Raw genomic sequence first — 12,137 nt, 5'->3', positions numbered from 1 at the left:
ATCTAGTGACCAAAATTTCGATAGGGGCTATTTAAGCAGGCAAGGGATGTTTGTGCTATACACGCACACTACCCACATTCAGATCTCAAATCCAGGACGTCCCAAACATTTCTAAACTTGAGTCCAACTGCAGAGTTGCTCTCGAGGCCTGAGGAAGCCTGGATTAAGCAAGGCTCTCTGGCTCTGCGGAGGAGTCCACAGGCCACTCTGAGAAGTGAGGCTGCTGCTTCTTTATAATTCCCTACTTGCCTCACACGCTCCCACCCATCTTCTTCCTCTGCACCCTCTCAGCTTAAGAGTTTTCTTAATTTCATTCACAACTACAGATTTAACTTTTAAAGTTCCTTTTCAAAATTATAATAAGGGCAAATAGCTTCAATAAATTTGTTACATGTAAAAATAATCAAACTGCCATAAAGAATTTTTTGCCATTAAGAATTTAACTATTGGCTGGCTATTAACATAAAAGAAAAACTTTTTACCTTTAGAAAAAAAACCTTTTTAAAATACAAAAACAAAGCCATCTAGCCTACCTCATGAGAGTTAAAGAGTTAAGGTAATGCACAGAACATAAATCTTGAAACGTGTTTCCATCCGGACTTCACTTTATATAATTTGTCCCAATGTTGTTCAATATATACTTATTTTCAGAACTACTTAGAAAGTAGCAATGTCTTAAAAATGAGTAATTGCTAGATCTCTCTTTGCTTCCTTTTGTGATTCCAAGAATGTCAACCTTAAGATTTTCTACTTATCAAAAAGGACAGACTGCACTCTACACATCTAACACATACCAGGTTCTTGCAGAACAAAGACTTACATGAGAATACATTCATTTAAAAAATAATAAAATTAAGAATTAGAAAATAATTTATTAGACTGATACCAACAATTTGCTAATCTTTGAAGAAGAAACACCTCTTTCTCTTTTAAAAAGAATGTGGGTCAGTAGTTATCTTAATACAATTTGTCAAGCATCAACCCATACATTTCACAAGACTGCTGAAATAACAAGACTTTAAAATCTAATACAGAGGCTGGGTATGGTGGCTCATGCCTGTAATCCTAGCACTTTGGAGGCCAAGGCAAGTGGATCGCTTGAGTCCTGAAGTTCAAAACCAGCCTGGGCTACATGGCAAAACCCTGTCTCTACAAAAATATTAAAAATTAGCTGGGTGTGGTGGCATGTACCTGTAGTCCCAGCTACTCAGGAGGCTGAGGTGAGAGAATCACCTGAGCCCAGGAGGTCAAGGCTGCAGTGAGCCGTGATCGTGCCACTGCACTCCATCCTGGGTGACACAGCAGGACCCCATGTCAAACAAACAAACAAAAATCTAATACTGAAATGAAAAGACATTCACTTAATATTACTTTAAAGGGGAAATCCAAGCTGAGAGGTCTTATAGTCCAACCCCCTCATCTGGCAGAGGAGCACAGTGAGATCCAGATTTTCCCAGTATCACACACAGATTAGACATTAATAGGCAAGGACTCAACCATCCCAGCTCCTGGTTCTGGGCCCATTTCATTCCTTTGGGTCAGTGGTGAGTTTCTGATTCACCGAGTGGGCCAAGAACCAGCATCACTACCAAGTCTCCAGAGGGTGTGAGCTGCCCCCGCTTGCCGACGTGGCCTCCCTCTAATACCCTGACTCACAGGGCAGTCACGGGAGATTAGGGCCTCCACAGTCAGGTGTCATTGATATGGGCATCCTTGGGCATCCGTGGGGGGATTTTCTTAATGCCCCGGGAGACTCTAACATGCAGCAAAGTTTGAGAACCACTTGTCTAAGATACGTCACTTAATCGCTTTAACTTTCCATTTATCTTGTGGGATTTCCGTTGTTGTTCAGTGTTTGTTTTCCAAGGAGCGCTGAAGGGATATGGTTGGTTCATTTTACTGACGTCGACTGTTACCTTTATTTGAATTATTAACGTTTTAAGATAAATACCATGCTTAATGTTTCTTTGGTGAAAGCAAATAAATCACACTTATTTAAAATATACTCATTCAGTGCTACCTAAAACACACACTTGTTCGAGACCAACCTGGGCAACATGGTGAGACCTCGTCTCTACAAAAAAATTTAAAAATTAGCTGGGCATGGTGGCACATGTCTGTAGTCCCAACTGCTTGGGAGGCTGAGGTGGGAGGATTGTTTGAGCCCAGGAGGTCAAGGCTGCAGTGAGCCATGTTCATGCCACTGCACTCCAGCCCGGGCAACAGAGCAAGACCTTGTCTCTAAAAAATAAAAACAAAACATACATTTAAGATTTACATCTCAAAAATAAAATAGAAAACCTTACAGATATTTTAGGTTGAAAGTCTATATGTAAAATACATAGTGGAACTCATGTGTACATGACAAAACAGTATAAACTACCAGCAAAGACTAGGCGCTATATACTGTATATAAGCTTAGAAAATCGAGAATGTAAATGTACAGATAAAAAATAAATGTATCAATATAAACATCCTAATATAAAAGCAGCTTTCCATATTAAAATGAAATCATCTCACATTTTCTCATTAAACTTTCAGGTAAAATCTGATCTTCTCTCACTTTTCGGAAAAAGGCTAAAGATTTAAAAATCTTTATTTAACTTAAAATATGATCTCTTCTAACATATGATTCCAAGAATGTCACAATTCAAATATGTTTAAACCCAAATACAATATAAAAAGTACACAAAACCAGTTAGGTATTATAGGAATTTACAAATCTTTTCAAAAATATTTTCTTTTTTTTTTTTTTTTTTTTTTTGTGACAGAGTCTCCCTCTGTCACCCAGGCTGGAGTGCAGTGGCAAGATCTCGGCTCACTGCAAGCTCCGCCTCCCGGGTTCACACCATACTCCTGCCTCAGCCTCCCGAGGAGCTGGGACTACAGGCGCCCGCCACCACGCCGGCTAATTTTTTTGTATTTTTTTAGTAGAGACGAGGTTTCACTGTGTTAGCCAGGATGGTCTCTATCTATCTCCTGACCTCGTGATCCGCCCACCTCAGCCTCCCCAAGTGCTGGGATTACAGGCGTGAGCCACCGCGCCCGGCCCAAAAATATTTTCTTAGTACAAAACTCCATCTACAGGGAGCTTTGGCATCACAGCCAGTAGCATCTGCTATCTACTTGGAAGCAGAAATGTGAGGTATAAATGTATTTTGCTGGTAAACCTTAAATACCTTCATGTTCACTGCTGAAGAACAACTGAGGAAACCATGACAAAATATGGCCAACGAAAGGCCATTATTTATAAAAATCTGCAATCTGCTGAAGGGCCTCCAAACATTTCAGGTGTACAAGCAAATCAGCTCAGCTCCAAGTCTCAGCACAGAACACGAATGTATGAAAATGCTGTAAACAACATAGTGAAATTTCACAGCATTTCATTATTTTACTGGCCAAAATGTTCACCTTCATTTCATTTGTGTGTTTATATATGTATATTTACAAATATGTTTAACATATAAATTAATATACATATACACGTTTCACTACACGAGAATGCCATTGTCACATGAATGTTCTGTTTTTTACACACATGTGGGAGCGTACATGTGCACACAGATATGAATGGGCATCTTTAAGTAAATATAGAGACTCAAAAAATTAAGAGTCTGAATGTAAAACAGGCACCAGGCACCCATTCCTCTCCATTATACTAAGTCAAGTTATCTATCCTTTCTCATCCTGGACACACCATCACAGTCGCAAACATAGGAAGTCTAGGCTCTTTTTTAAATAAAACAAAAATTAAGCCCTGACTATTGGATTCATATTTAGGATTCAAAGATTGAATCATAATAAACATTTCATGATGAAAAACTCTGGAATTTTTAAGTCTTAAACCAGTCTTCCTCTCCCCATTCATCCTTACTTTTCAGAGCTCTCATGCAAACTATATCAAAACGTGGCTTTAATTACATTTAAAAGAAACACATTTTTTTCCAGAATAGATCAACAATATAAATTAACACAGGTGGAAACCCTAGAAATTGCCTGGCTGCCTTAATAACCCCAAAGGAAACATTTATTTTAGCCAAACAATTGTAATGTTTGTCTCCTTTTTAGAAACATCTGCTGCCAAAATAAACATTTGCATTGGAAGAAGTGTTTTGGCTGTTAAGAGGGTACCAAATAAAATGCTTATGTTCTGAAATAAATATTTTACTCAAAAAACATGCAGCAAAATTAGAATACAAATCTTTTTCAAGCCCTCTTCAAGGAAACCTGTTTTGAATTGTTTTTACTTCAATATGAAGTAATAAGTTCAGATGAATCACCTTAACAAAAATAATTAGTTTATATTTAATTTTGCCATTTTCTATTTCAAAACAATGATCATATTCTATGTTCCTGCTATAAAGTTCTTCGCAATACAGGTATGCCTTTAAAAAGTAAAAGTCATGTTTTCCCATCATAAAAGCACTCATGAACTTCAATCTCTCATTTTGCTTTTTTTCCTTTTGCCCTGTTTTATAATTCCAACAGGCATCATATTATCAAACACCTGCAAGAATAGTTAAAATATCAACCCAATTACAAAAAAAAACTCAGGAAAAATCTCAGTCTACATAATTGAAATCTGCTTGACACAAATAAATAACTCATCTTCTGTAAGCTATTTCTCCTGGGTGCCGTTTTATATTAAAATCTTATTTAAAACAAGTTGGTAAAGGCCTAGGTGTACATTTATGATCACGAAGGATAAGAAAAATGAAACAAAACCTGCATTCCTGATCCAGCAAAGAATATCTTGGTGTCTTTAAGGTTTGTTTTTTTTTTAATCTGAAAAACTCAGAGTCAGATTCTAGTAACCTTAAAAATTATGCCTCTTCTGTGTAGCTGTCTAATAGACGAAATCAACCAATGTACTTCTGTTAACCAACCCCAGGTCTGAATTCCAGAAGCCTGGAGGCAGAACATTCTCCACAGAGGCATAGAAAATTCATTTCCCCCCTGAACTCAACAAAAACCCAAGTAGACTAGTTTTTAGGGCACCGTGCAAAACTAATCTGTTTAGCCATGTATTTGCCTGATGATGTGGGAGAACTGGCAAGTGAAAGACCACAAATCTAGTTCCAGTTAATAAAGACTAAAATGATGTACTATTATCACGTCATGCTTCAAAGATCCAGTCACGAGTATATCTCAAAAACAAAATTATCACCATACAAATCAAAGATCACCAGGGTAATACTAAAATCAAACACAGTCAGTGGCCAGTTCCTTCAGACTCTCAGAGACAAAAAATAAACAGTGATACTCCTCTCCATGTTAAATTTCACATCAGCACTGCAGTTCTTTCTAACAAAATACTCATTTAAAATTCATATCACAGGAGCAGAACGCCAGCCAGAAATCAAACTGTGACCCCTGAGCCAAAGACAACTTACCACTCAGCTGGTAAGTGGGCAACTCAATTTACAAACTTGAATTCCTGCATTTTAATCCTGTGCAGAAATATATGAGCAATATTAAATGAACTGGATTCAGCTCATTAGAGGTTCACAAACCAAACACAGAACGTTCTGGAAGCCATCCAAAGCAAAGTCATGCCTAGGTGGTGATGTCCACTCAATAAATACTCAATGTCATAATTATCTTTCAACTTTTTCCCTGAAGAACATTATTAGCCACAACTACAACAATGCTTAGCCAATTACATTAATCCTAGGGGAAGATGGATGGGACCAGCAGCCAATCACAGTGCCAGGACCCTGTTTGTGAACAAATTTATAATTATCCAAAATGCAGAAACAAAGCAATTCACTGAAAATTCCTCCCCAAAGAACACAGACTCAAGCTAACAAAATGAATGTATGTGCTCTAATAACCTTTGCTCTAAATCTTCACTATTTTTTTTCCATTTCAAAAATTAAGAACTGTTCACATGACCTTGGTATTATAAAAGCTGTATGTCTTCTTTAAAATGTTATACACATTCAAAAGTGCATTCCGTTATTTTTAGCCTTTTAAATTTTAAAACAAGATACTATATTTCAAAGCTGTATTTAACTAAATGAAAGGGTAAAAAGGCAATACAGATTATTTAGACCCATGACTTTGATTAACTCATTATGAAAGTTTCCACACTTCTGCAGCCAGGATATTCAATTTCTTACCAGATATACTATTTTCCTTTCATTATCAGAAAGATCTGTGCTTAATCAGAATTGGGTATTTCTTTTGGTTAGCAGTAAAATATCCAATCTAAAATCTTAATTAAAAATTTGCTGAAATACTTGATGGGCAACCTACACCAATTTGTCCCTTCAAATAAATCTAAGAGTCATTGGATTTAAAAAGTGTATAAGAGTCACAGGGATTAAATAAATGGAAGAAGCTAAGAAAATTGAGATTACTCTATATATCTGGGTATGTCCTCTACTTTTAGCTTTACACATTTAGAAAAGAAAATAATTAAAAACATTTCCTAGGTAATCATTCTTCACACACCCTCTCCATTTGTTTGACTCCCACTTTGGGACTGGAAACTAAGCCAACATCTAGAACTTCTAGTGAGACTTAACTCCTTCAGAGACCAGGGAGATCCGGCTGCTTGCCGTGAACAGCATCTTTTGAAACTGACTTTTTAATCTCACATCAGGGAAACATGCTGAAAAGCAAAGTGGGGAGCCCAAGAGCAGCGAGCATCCACTTCTCTCTGCCGGTCTCACTACTTCTTACTACCTTTCCACCTCTGCTCTCTTCCTGTGGCCAGAGCACCATCCACAACTATTAGCTCCCACATAAAATCAGCAACAGAGTGTGATGGGGACTTGAGCAGCCAGCTGCCTGGGCTGTCTTCCTCTCAACTAATGGTGAAGCTGCTCTAAAACTAAAATGAAGGAGAGAAAATCGCAACTCTTCCACCTTACTTTTCATCATTTACAAATTATTTCCTTCTCACAATTAGCAGCCACAACTAAAGATTTCTACTCTAGGCAGCAAAATATTGCTGGAAAAAAAGGAATAATGTGGAAAAAATTTAAAGTACAATTAAGTATGCAACTGACTGCTAGAATTCGGAGTGGGTAACCTTCAATAATTGAGAAGTGAGGTCTCTGACAAGAGCAAAGGGTGTTCAATCTGCAACTAGGATTCAAAGGCTGAGCTACCTCTATCTTCCCCCATAATGGCCTTAACATAAACAAAATCATCCAAGTGGGAGCAAAGATAAAGAGGAAAGACAACATTTTATTTCTTATTTTATAAATAAAAGACTTATTTTATTTCTTTTTTTTTTAGGGTCTCGATACATTGCCTAGGCTGGACTCAAACTCCTGGGCTCAAGCGATCCTCCCACTTCAGCCTCCCGAATAGCTGGAAATACAGGAGGGTGCCACCATGCCATGCTACTATAACATAGACTTACACAATATTATAATTAAAATAAACTTCAATAATAAATTAATAACAATAATAATGAAACAAATAATAAATCACAATACAGATCGAATAGTGTATAAACGAGAAGGCTCAGAAGCAACCTACTGATGAACTGTTAATATACAGCTATGTATCATGTAAAGTATGATCAATCATTCTCCATATCCACATCAGAGAGAACAGTAGTCATATCTAATTTTTGCCCCTCAACGAAAGATGTCTGGTCAGATGGAAGCATTTCCTGAGACAGCACTGTCAAGCCCTGTTGTGGGTTACCGACGGCCGCACCATGGGACGCCCCAGCCTGGGGCAGTAAAACGTGCAGCAGCATCAGCCTGACCCGCTCCCTGGGGGCTTAGGCACGGTATGGCAATTTATAGATAAGCCTTTCTGGTGCTCCTAGTAACTAAATACCCTAACAAGTTTGAATCTAATTTAGTCTTTTCCAAATTTCATCCTCCCTCCAGCCAGCATAAAGGGGTATTCTTTCAAGTATCCAAAAGACTAGGTTTACCACTGCTAGAGGGTAAATGGTCATCTAAGGTGACTCCATTTGATTCTGGAGAAAAAAAAGGAAAATGTTGGGTCTCTTAAGAGCAGGAAAAGTCTTTTTTAAGTAAAAACACAAAACCCATCAAGACCTAACAAAACAGATGCACATCAAATCCTCTTATATGAAATACAGAAACCTTTTTCAAAAGGTACAGAAGAAATAATTTAAGAAATGAAAGCAAAATAACTTTGGGAGACTACACTTTTTTTTTCAATTTTAAAAACTTGATGCCATCCTCATGGAAAAACCTTTAAATGACTTGAAAATTCACCTTAAGATGGTCTATTCACAGCTCAAAATCTGACACAGTCTGACAGAAATGTTGGAATGCCAAGTTCACTTCAGAGCTTACATCTGTTATAACCTGCTGCAAATTTATGACACAGTGCACCTATCAAATACAGCTGGTCCTGCTGCCCTTCTACCAAACAGGTATTCTGTCCACTTTAAGAAGCTCACCTTTCCATCTTTAAAAGAAAAAAAAAATTATACCTGTGATTAAAGAAACAATAAAAATTAAAGCAGAAAATCCGTGCAATGCCCCCTAATTCTCTTTAACATCAACCTTAGGTGGACAGCAAAAGGCAAAGACAAAACTATTACAAAAAAGCAGCGGGTCGGGGGACCAGCACAAACCTGCTGCTGAGGGTACTGCATTCCGCCCATGGCCCCGGGAGTCCGACCCTGGATGCCAATTGGATACCGCTGTGGGCCTGGAGGGCCATAGGAACCTCCTGGGTACGGACTGCTCTGCTGAGGCTGAGAATGAGGGTTACTGCCCATGCCATACAACTGAGGTCTCTTCATCACCATTGGATCCATTGGGCTGCCCTGTGAAGACATAAAAGAAGTCGGTTTATTAATTCATTCTTTATTACAAAGGCACAAATTTGTGTTATGTTAACATATGCATTAATAACGCAACTATCCTTAAGTTTTAAAATTATTAAAAACAATGACCTGACAAAACATCCAGCAAGACATTAAAGAAAAAACCTAGATGGATACAAGAAATTTTATTTTTTACTTTTAGAAGTTTTTAACAATTAAGAGAGCTCTGGACTAAACAAAACTAAAAATGATTTTGGACCATAAGCAGAGAGAAAACATTTGCATCTAAAATTCTATGATGCGTACAGGAAAAGAGCATGATAGTTAAGCTCACCCACCTCCTTTTAGCTTACTAGTAATAAGAGCAGAGGGTATTGAGTGATTAACATTTTCTGCCTTCAAAGTATTCTTAGAACAATGATTTTATTTTAGAACTGAGTCTGCAAGTCTTGATCAAACCTTAGTGCAACCGAGTGTTCATTAAAAAGTGAAAAGATAGATTTTAGATCATGCATACGTCCAGGGTCAAGATTTTGTTCAGAGACCAGCAATGTGGAGGGATGAGCACTCAGACTATGAGTCACAGCACCTCTCCCCATGTAAGTCAGCATCTTACCAAACACAACCAGTTCACAAGTAGATGTCGAATTTTATTTTTGGTTTGGTGAGTCAGGCCCTGGGCTTCAGGGCCGAGGTCATACAGGAGGGCTAGGCGTGGAGCCTCAGCCCTTCATGTCCTGGGGCGTCAAAGGAACAAAGCAATAGGCAGAAAGGCCCTCACCCGGTGCTACAGTAGCAGGCAGCATTCACCCAGCAGCTCCTTCCTTCCCTCCTCTGTCCTTCCAAAACCACATACTGATCCCAACTGTGTGCCAGATGCTGCGTTCACACTGAGGTAAGTACATGGGGACTTTCAGGAAGGCTTAAGAATTAGCAGGGTAAATTCAAGACCATCCTGGCAACATCACAAGACCCTGTCTCTACAACAAATTAAAAACTTAGCCAGGCGTGGTGGCAGGCACCTATAGTCCCAGCTGTTCAGGCTAAGGCAAGAAGATCACTTGACCCCAGGAGTTCGAGGTTGCAGTGAGCTATGATCACACCACTCCACTCCAGTCTGGGTAACACATTGGGACCCTGTCTCTTGGAAAAAAAAAAAAAGAGGCCGGGCATGGTGACTCACGCCTGTAATCCCAGCACTTTGGGAGGCCAAGACGGGCAGATCACTTGAGGTCAGGAATTTGAGACCAGCCTGACCAACATGGTGAAACCCCGTCTCTACTAAAAATACAAAAATTAGCTGGGCATGGTAGTGCACGCCTATAATCCCAGCTACTCCGGAGGCTGAGGCAGGAGAATCGCTTGAACCCAGGAGGCGGAGGCTGCAGTGAGCCAAGATTGTGCCACTCCAGCCTGAGAGACAGAGCTAGACTCCATCTCAAAAAAAAAAAAAAAAAAAAAAAAAGAATTACCAGGATAAAGGGGAATAACACGTCCAAGGTGGGAGGGAACAGCATGTACAGTACCACAGGGCAGAAGAAACAGCACAAGGCACTGGGTCAAGGGAGATGAACTGCCTGGTGTGTATCAGGAAATAAAAACCATCTGGATCCACGTGAAGCACGAATTTGCGAAGATGCTGAAGCAGGCAGAAGCCAGAACATGGGTGAGCCCTGCAGGGCATTCTACAGGCTCAGGCTGCCTCTGACAGATGAACACAGGACTGCTCCCTTGGGCACCCGACCCAGCTGGAAGCAGGTCAGGTTGCCCTGGCAGGCAGGTGAGGCTGAGGTCCTGAACTGGCAGCAGTGGTGGGAAGAAGCAAGCCCAGCTCCAAGGCACAGTTAGAAGGGAAATGCGGCAGGATTTGGAGACCAAATGAGTGATGGAAGCCAGCAGCCAAATGAGATGGAGTGTGCAGAGGGAGAAGCCAATCACCATATCCCCAGGAGTGGGAGCCTTCAGTGGTTTACATAGGAAACTTGAGGCTCTGATATGAAATCCAGGTGAAAATGCCCAGAAGGAAGAGACATAATGAGCTGCAGCTTGGGGAGTAAGGCCTGACCTAGAAAAATAGGTAGAGAAGTCAGCAGAGAGGACATCCACTCCCAGAGGGCAGGGATTTTCTCTATTTTATTCACTATTATATCTCCAGGGCATAAGTTGAACAGTGTACCCAGCACATTAATTGATGAATTAATCAATAGGAAGCAATAAAACCCATGAACTTTATTTAGGAGGAATATATGAAAGGAAAACAATGGGTAGCGAACAGAATCCTAGAGAATATCACCGCTTAAGGGAAAAGGGAAAATGAACCCACAGACAAGCTGGAAGAATGGCCAGAAAATGTAGACACTCTGGAGAGTGTGCTATTACAGGAGGGAAGGGAGTCAGGTGTAGCAACGAAACAGGTGTGCCAAATGCAGCCCAGGAATGCAGTCAGGTGGGTAAAGGCTTCTGCTATACTTGACAAGGAGGCCACTGCTGTGCTCGGCAAGGACAGTCTCGCTGCAGAGGTGAGGGCTGAGGCTGGAAGAGGAGGGACGGAGGGGAGGTGAAGATGGAAGGCAGGAGCACAGACCCCGAGAACTGCCAGTCCTCCCTTCCACTGGCACTCCCACTCCAAGGCTGCATGGGTCCTTCCCCTTCTCTGCTTTCCTCAATACTCTGGTGTTCACTTTAAGGATTTGGTGAATCCATTCACCACACATTTACTAAGCACCTACTATGTGCGTTGTGCCCAACACTGGAAGCAGAAGGATGAACGAGCCTCCATGTCCTGGAGATTCATTGAAGGAGACAGACTAAACAGGTCACAGTGCAACACAGCAGATGTCCTGAAGGGACAAAGCACCAAGGCAAGGTGAGAAGAGGGTGTCTCACTGGGTCTGCCATGGGCTTTAACAAAGGCTTCCTATAGGAAATACCTGAGCTCAGTCCCAAGGGATCCACAGGACTGTGCCAGGAGGAACCCATCTCACCTGAATGAAGCTCTGTGGAGGACACAGGAGGAAAGAGGGTGCTTTGCCCCAGGCCCCACAGCCTACAAGCAACTTTTCTGCTCAAAATTCACCATGTGATACAATTTTAAACTGTTACTACTTTCACCAGCCAAGACATTGTTTGGACTTAAAATGATAGAAATTAAACGACAGTACATTTGTTTGCCCAAACAATATACTGATTCTACATAACCTGAGCCGCCTTCATAATTAAGTGTACAAACATGTATGTTGATATATTTGTAGTAAAACTAAAATCTAGGGCTAAGAATTCATTTTATCATAATTATTTAAATTAGAATTTATGCCTGATAAAAATAAAATGTGATTATTTTCTAGATTTTCTTGAAAAAGGTAAA

At 40.1% G+C, this 12,137-nt stretch overlaps 1 protein-coding gene across 11 annotated transcripts in view; it reads right to left on the bottom strand.

The window, feature by feature from the left end:
* ARID1B (AT-rich interaction domain 1B) overlaps window positions 1-12,137 on the bottom strand; it is a 436,783-nt gene that overhangs the window by 375,108 nt on the left and 49,538 nt on the right. For 10 of the 11 annotated variants that reach the window (XM_034963130.3, XM_034963134.3, XM_034963128.3 and 7 more), the window contains exon 2: window positions 8,579-8,773. The exons of the other annotated variant lie outside the window; for it this stretch is intronic. In XM_034963130.3, coding sequence (XP_034819021.3) covers window positions 8,579-8,773 — 195 coding nt within the window. The remainder of the gene's footprint in view (window positions 1-8,578; window positions 8,774-12,137) is intronic. 11 annotated transcript variants of the gene reach the window in all.

Source organism: Pan paniscus, chromosome 5 (assembly GCF_029289425.2).
Source record: "Pan paniscus chromosome 5, NHGRI_mPanPan1-v2.0_pri, whole genome shotgun sequence".
Lineage (NCBI taxonomy): Eukaryota > Metazoa > Chordata > Mammalia > Primates > Hominidae > Pan > Pan paniscus.
Note: the sequence above shows the minus strand (reverse complement) of the source record. Positions and strands in the feature narration are given on the sequence as shown.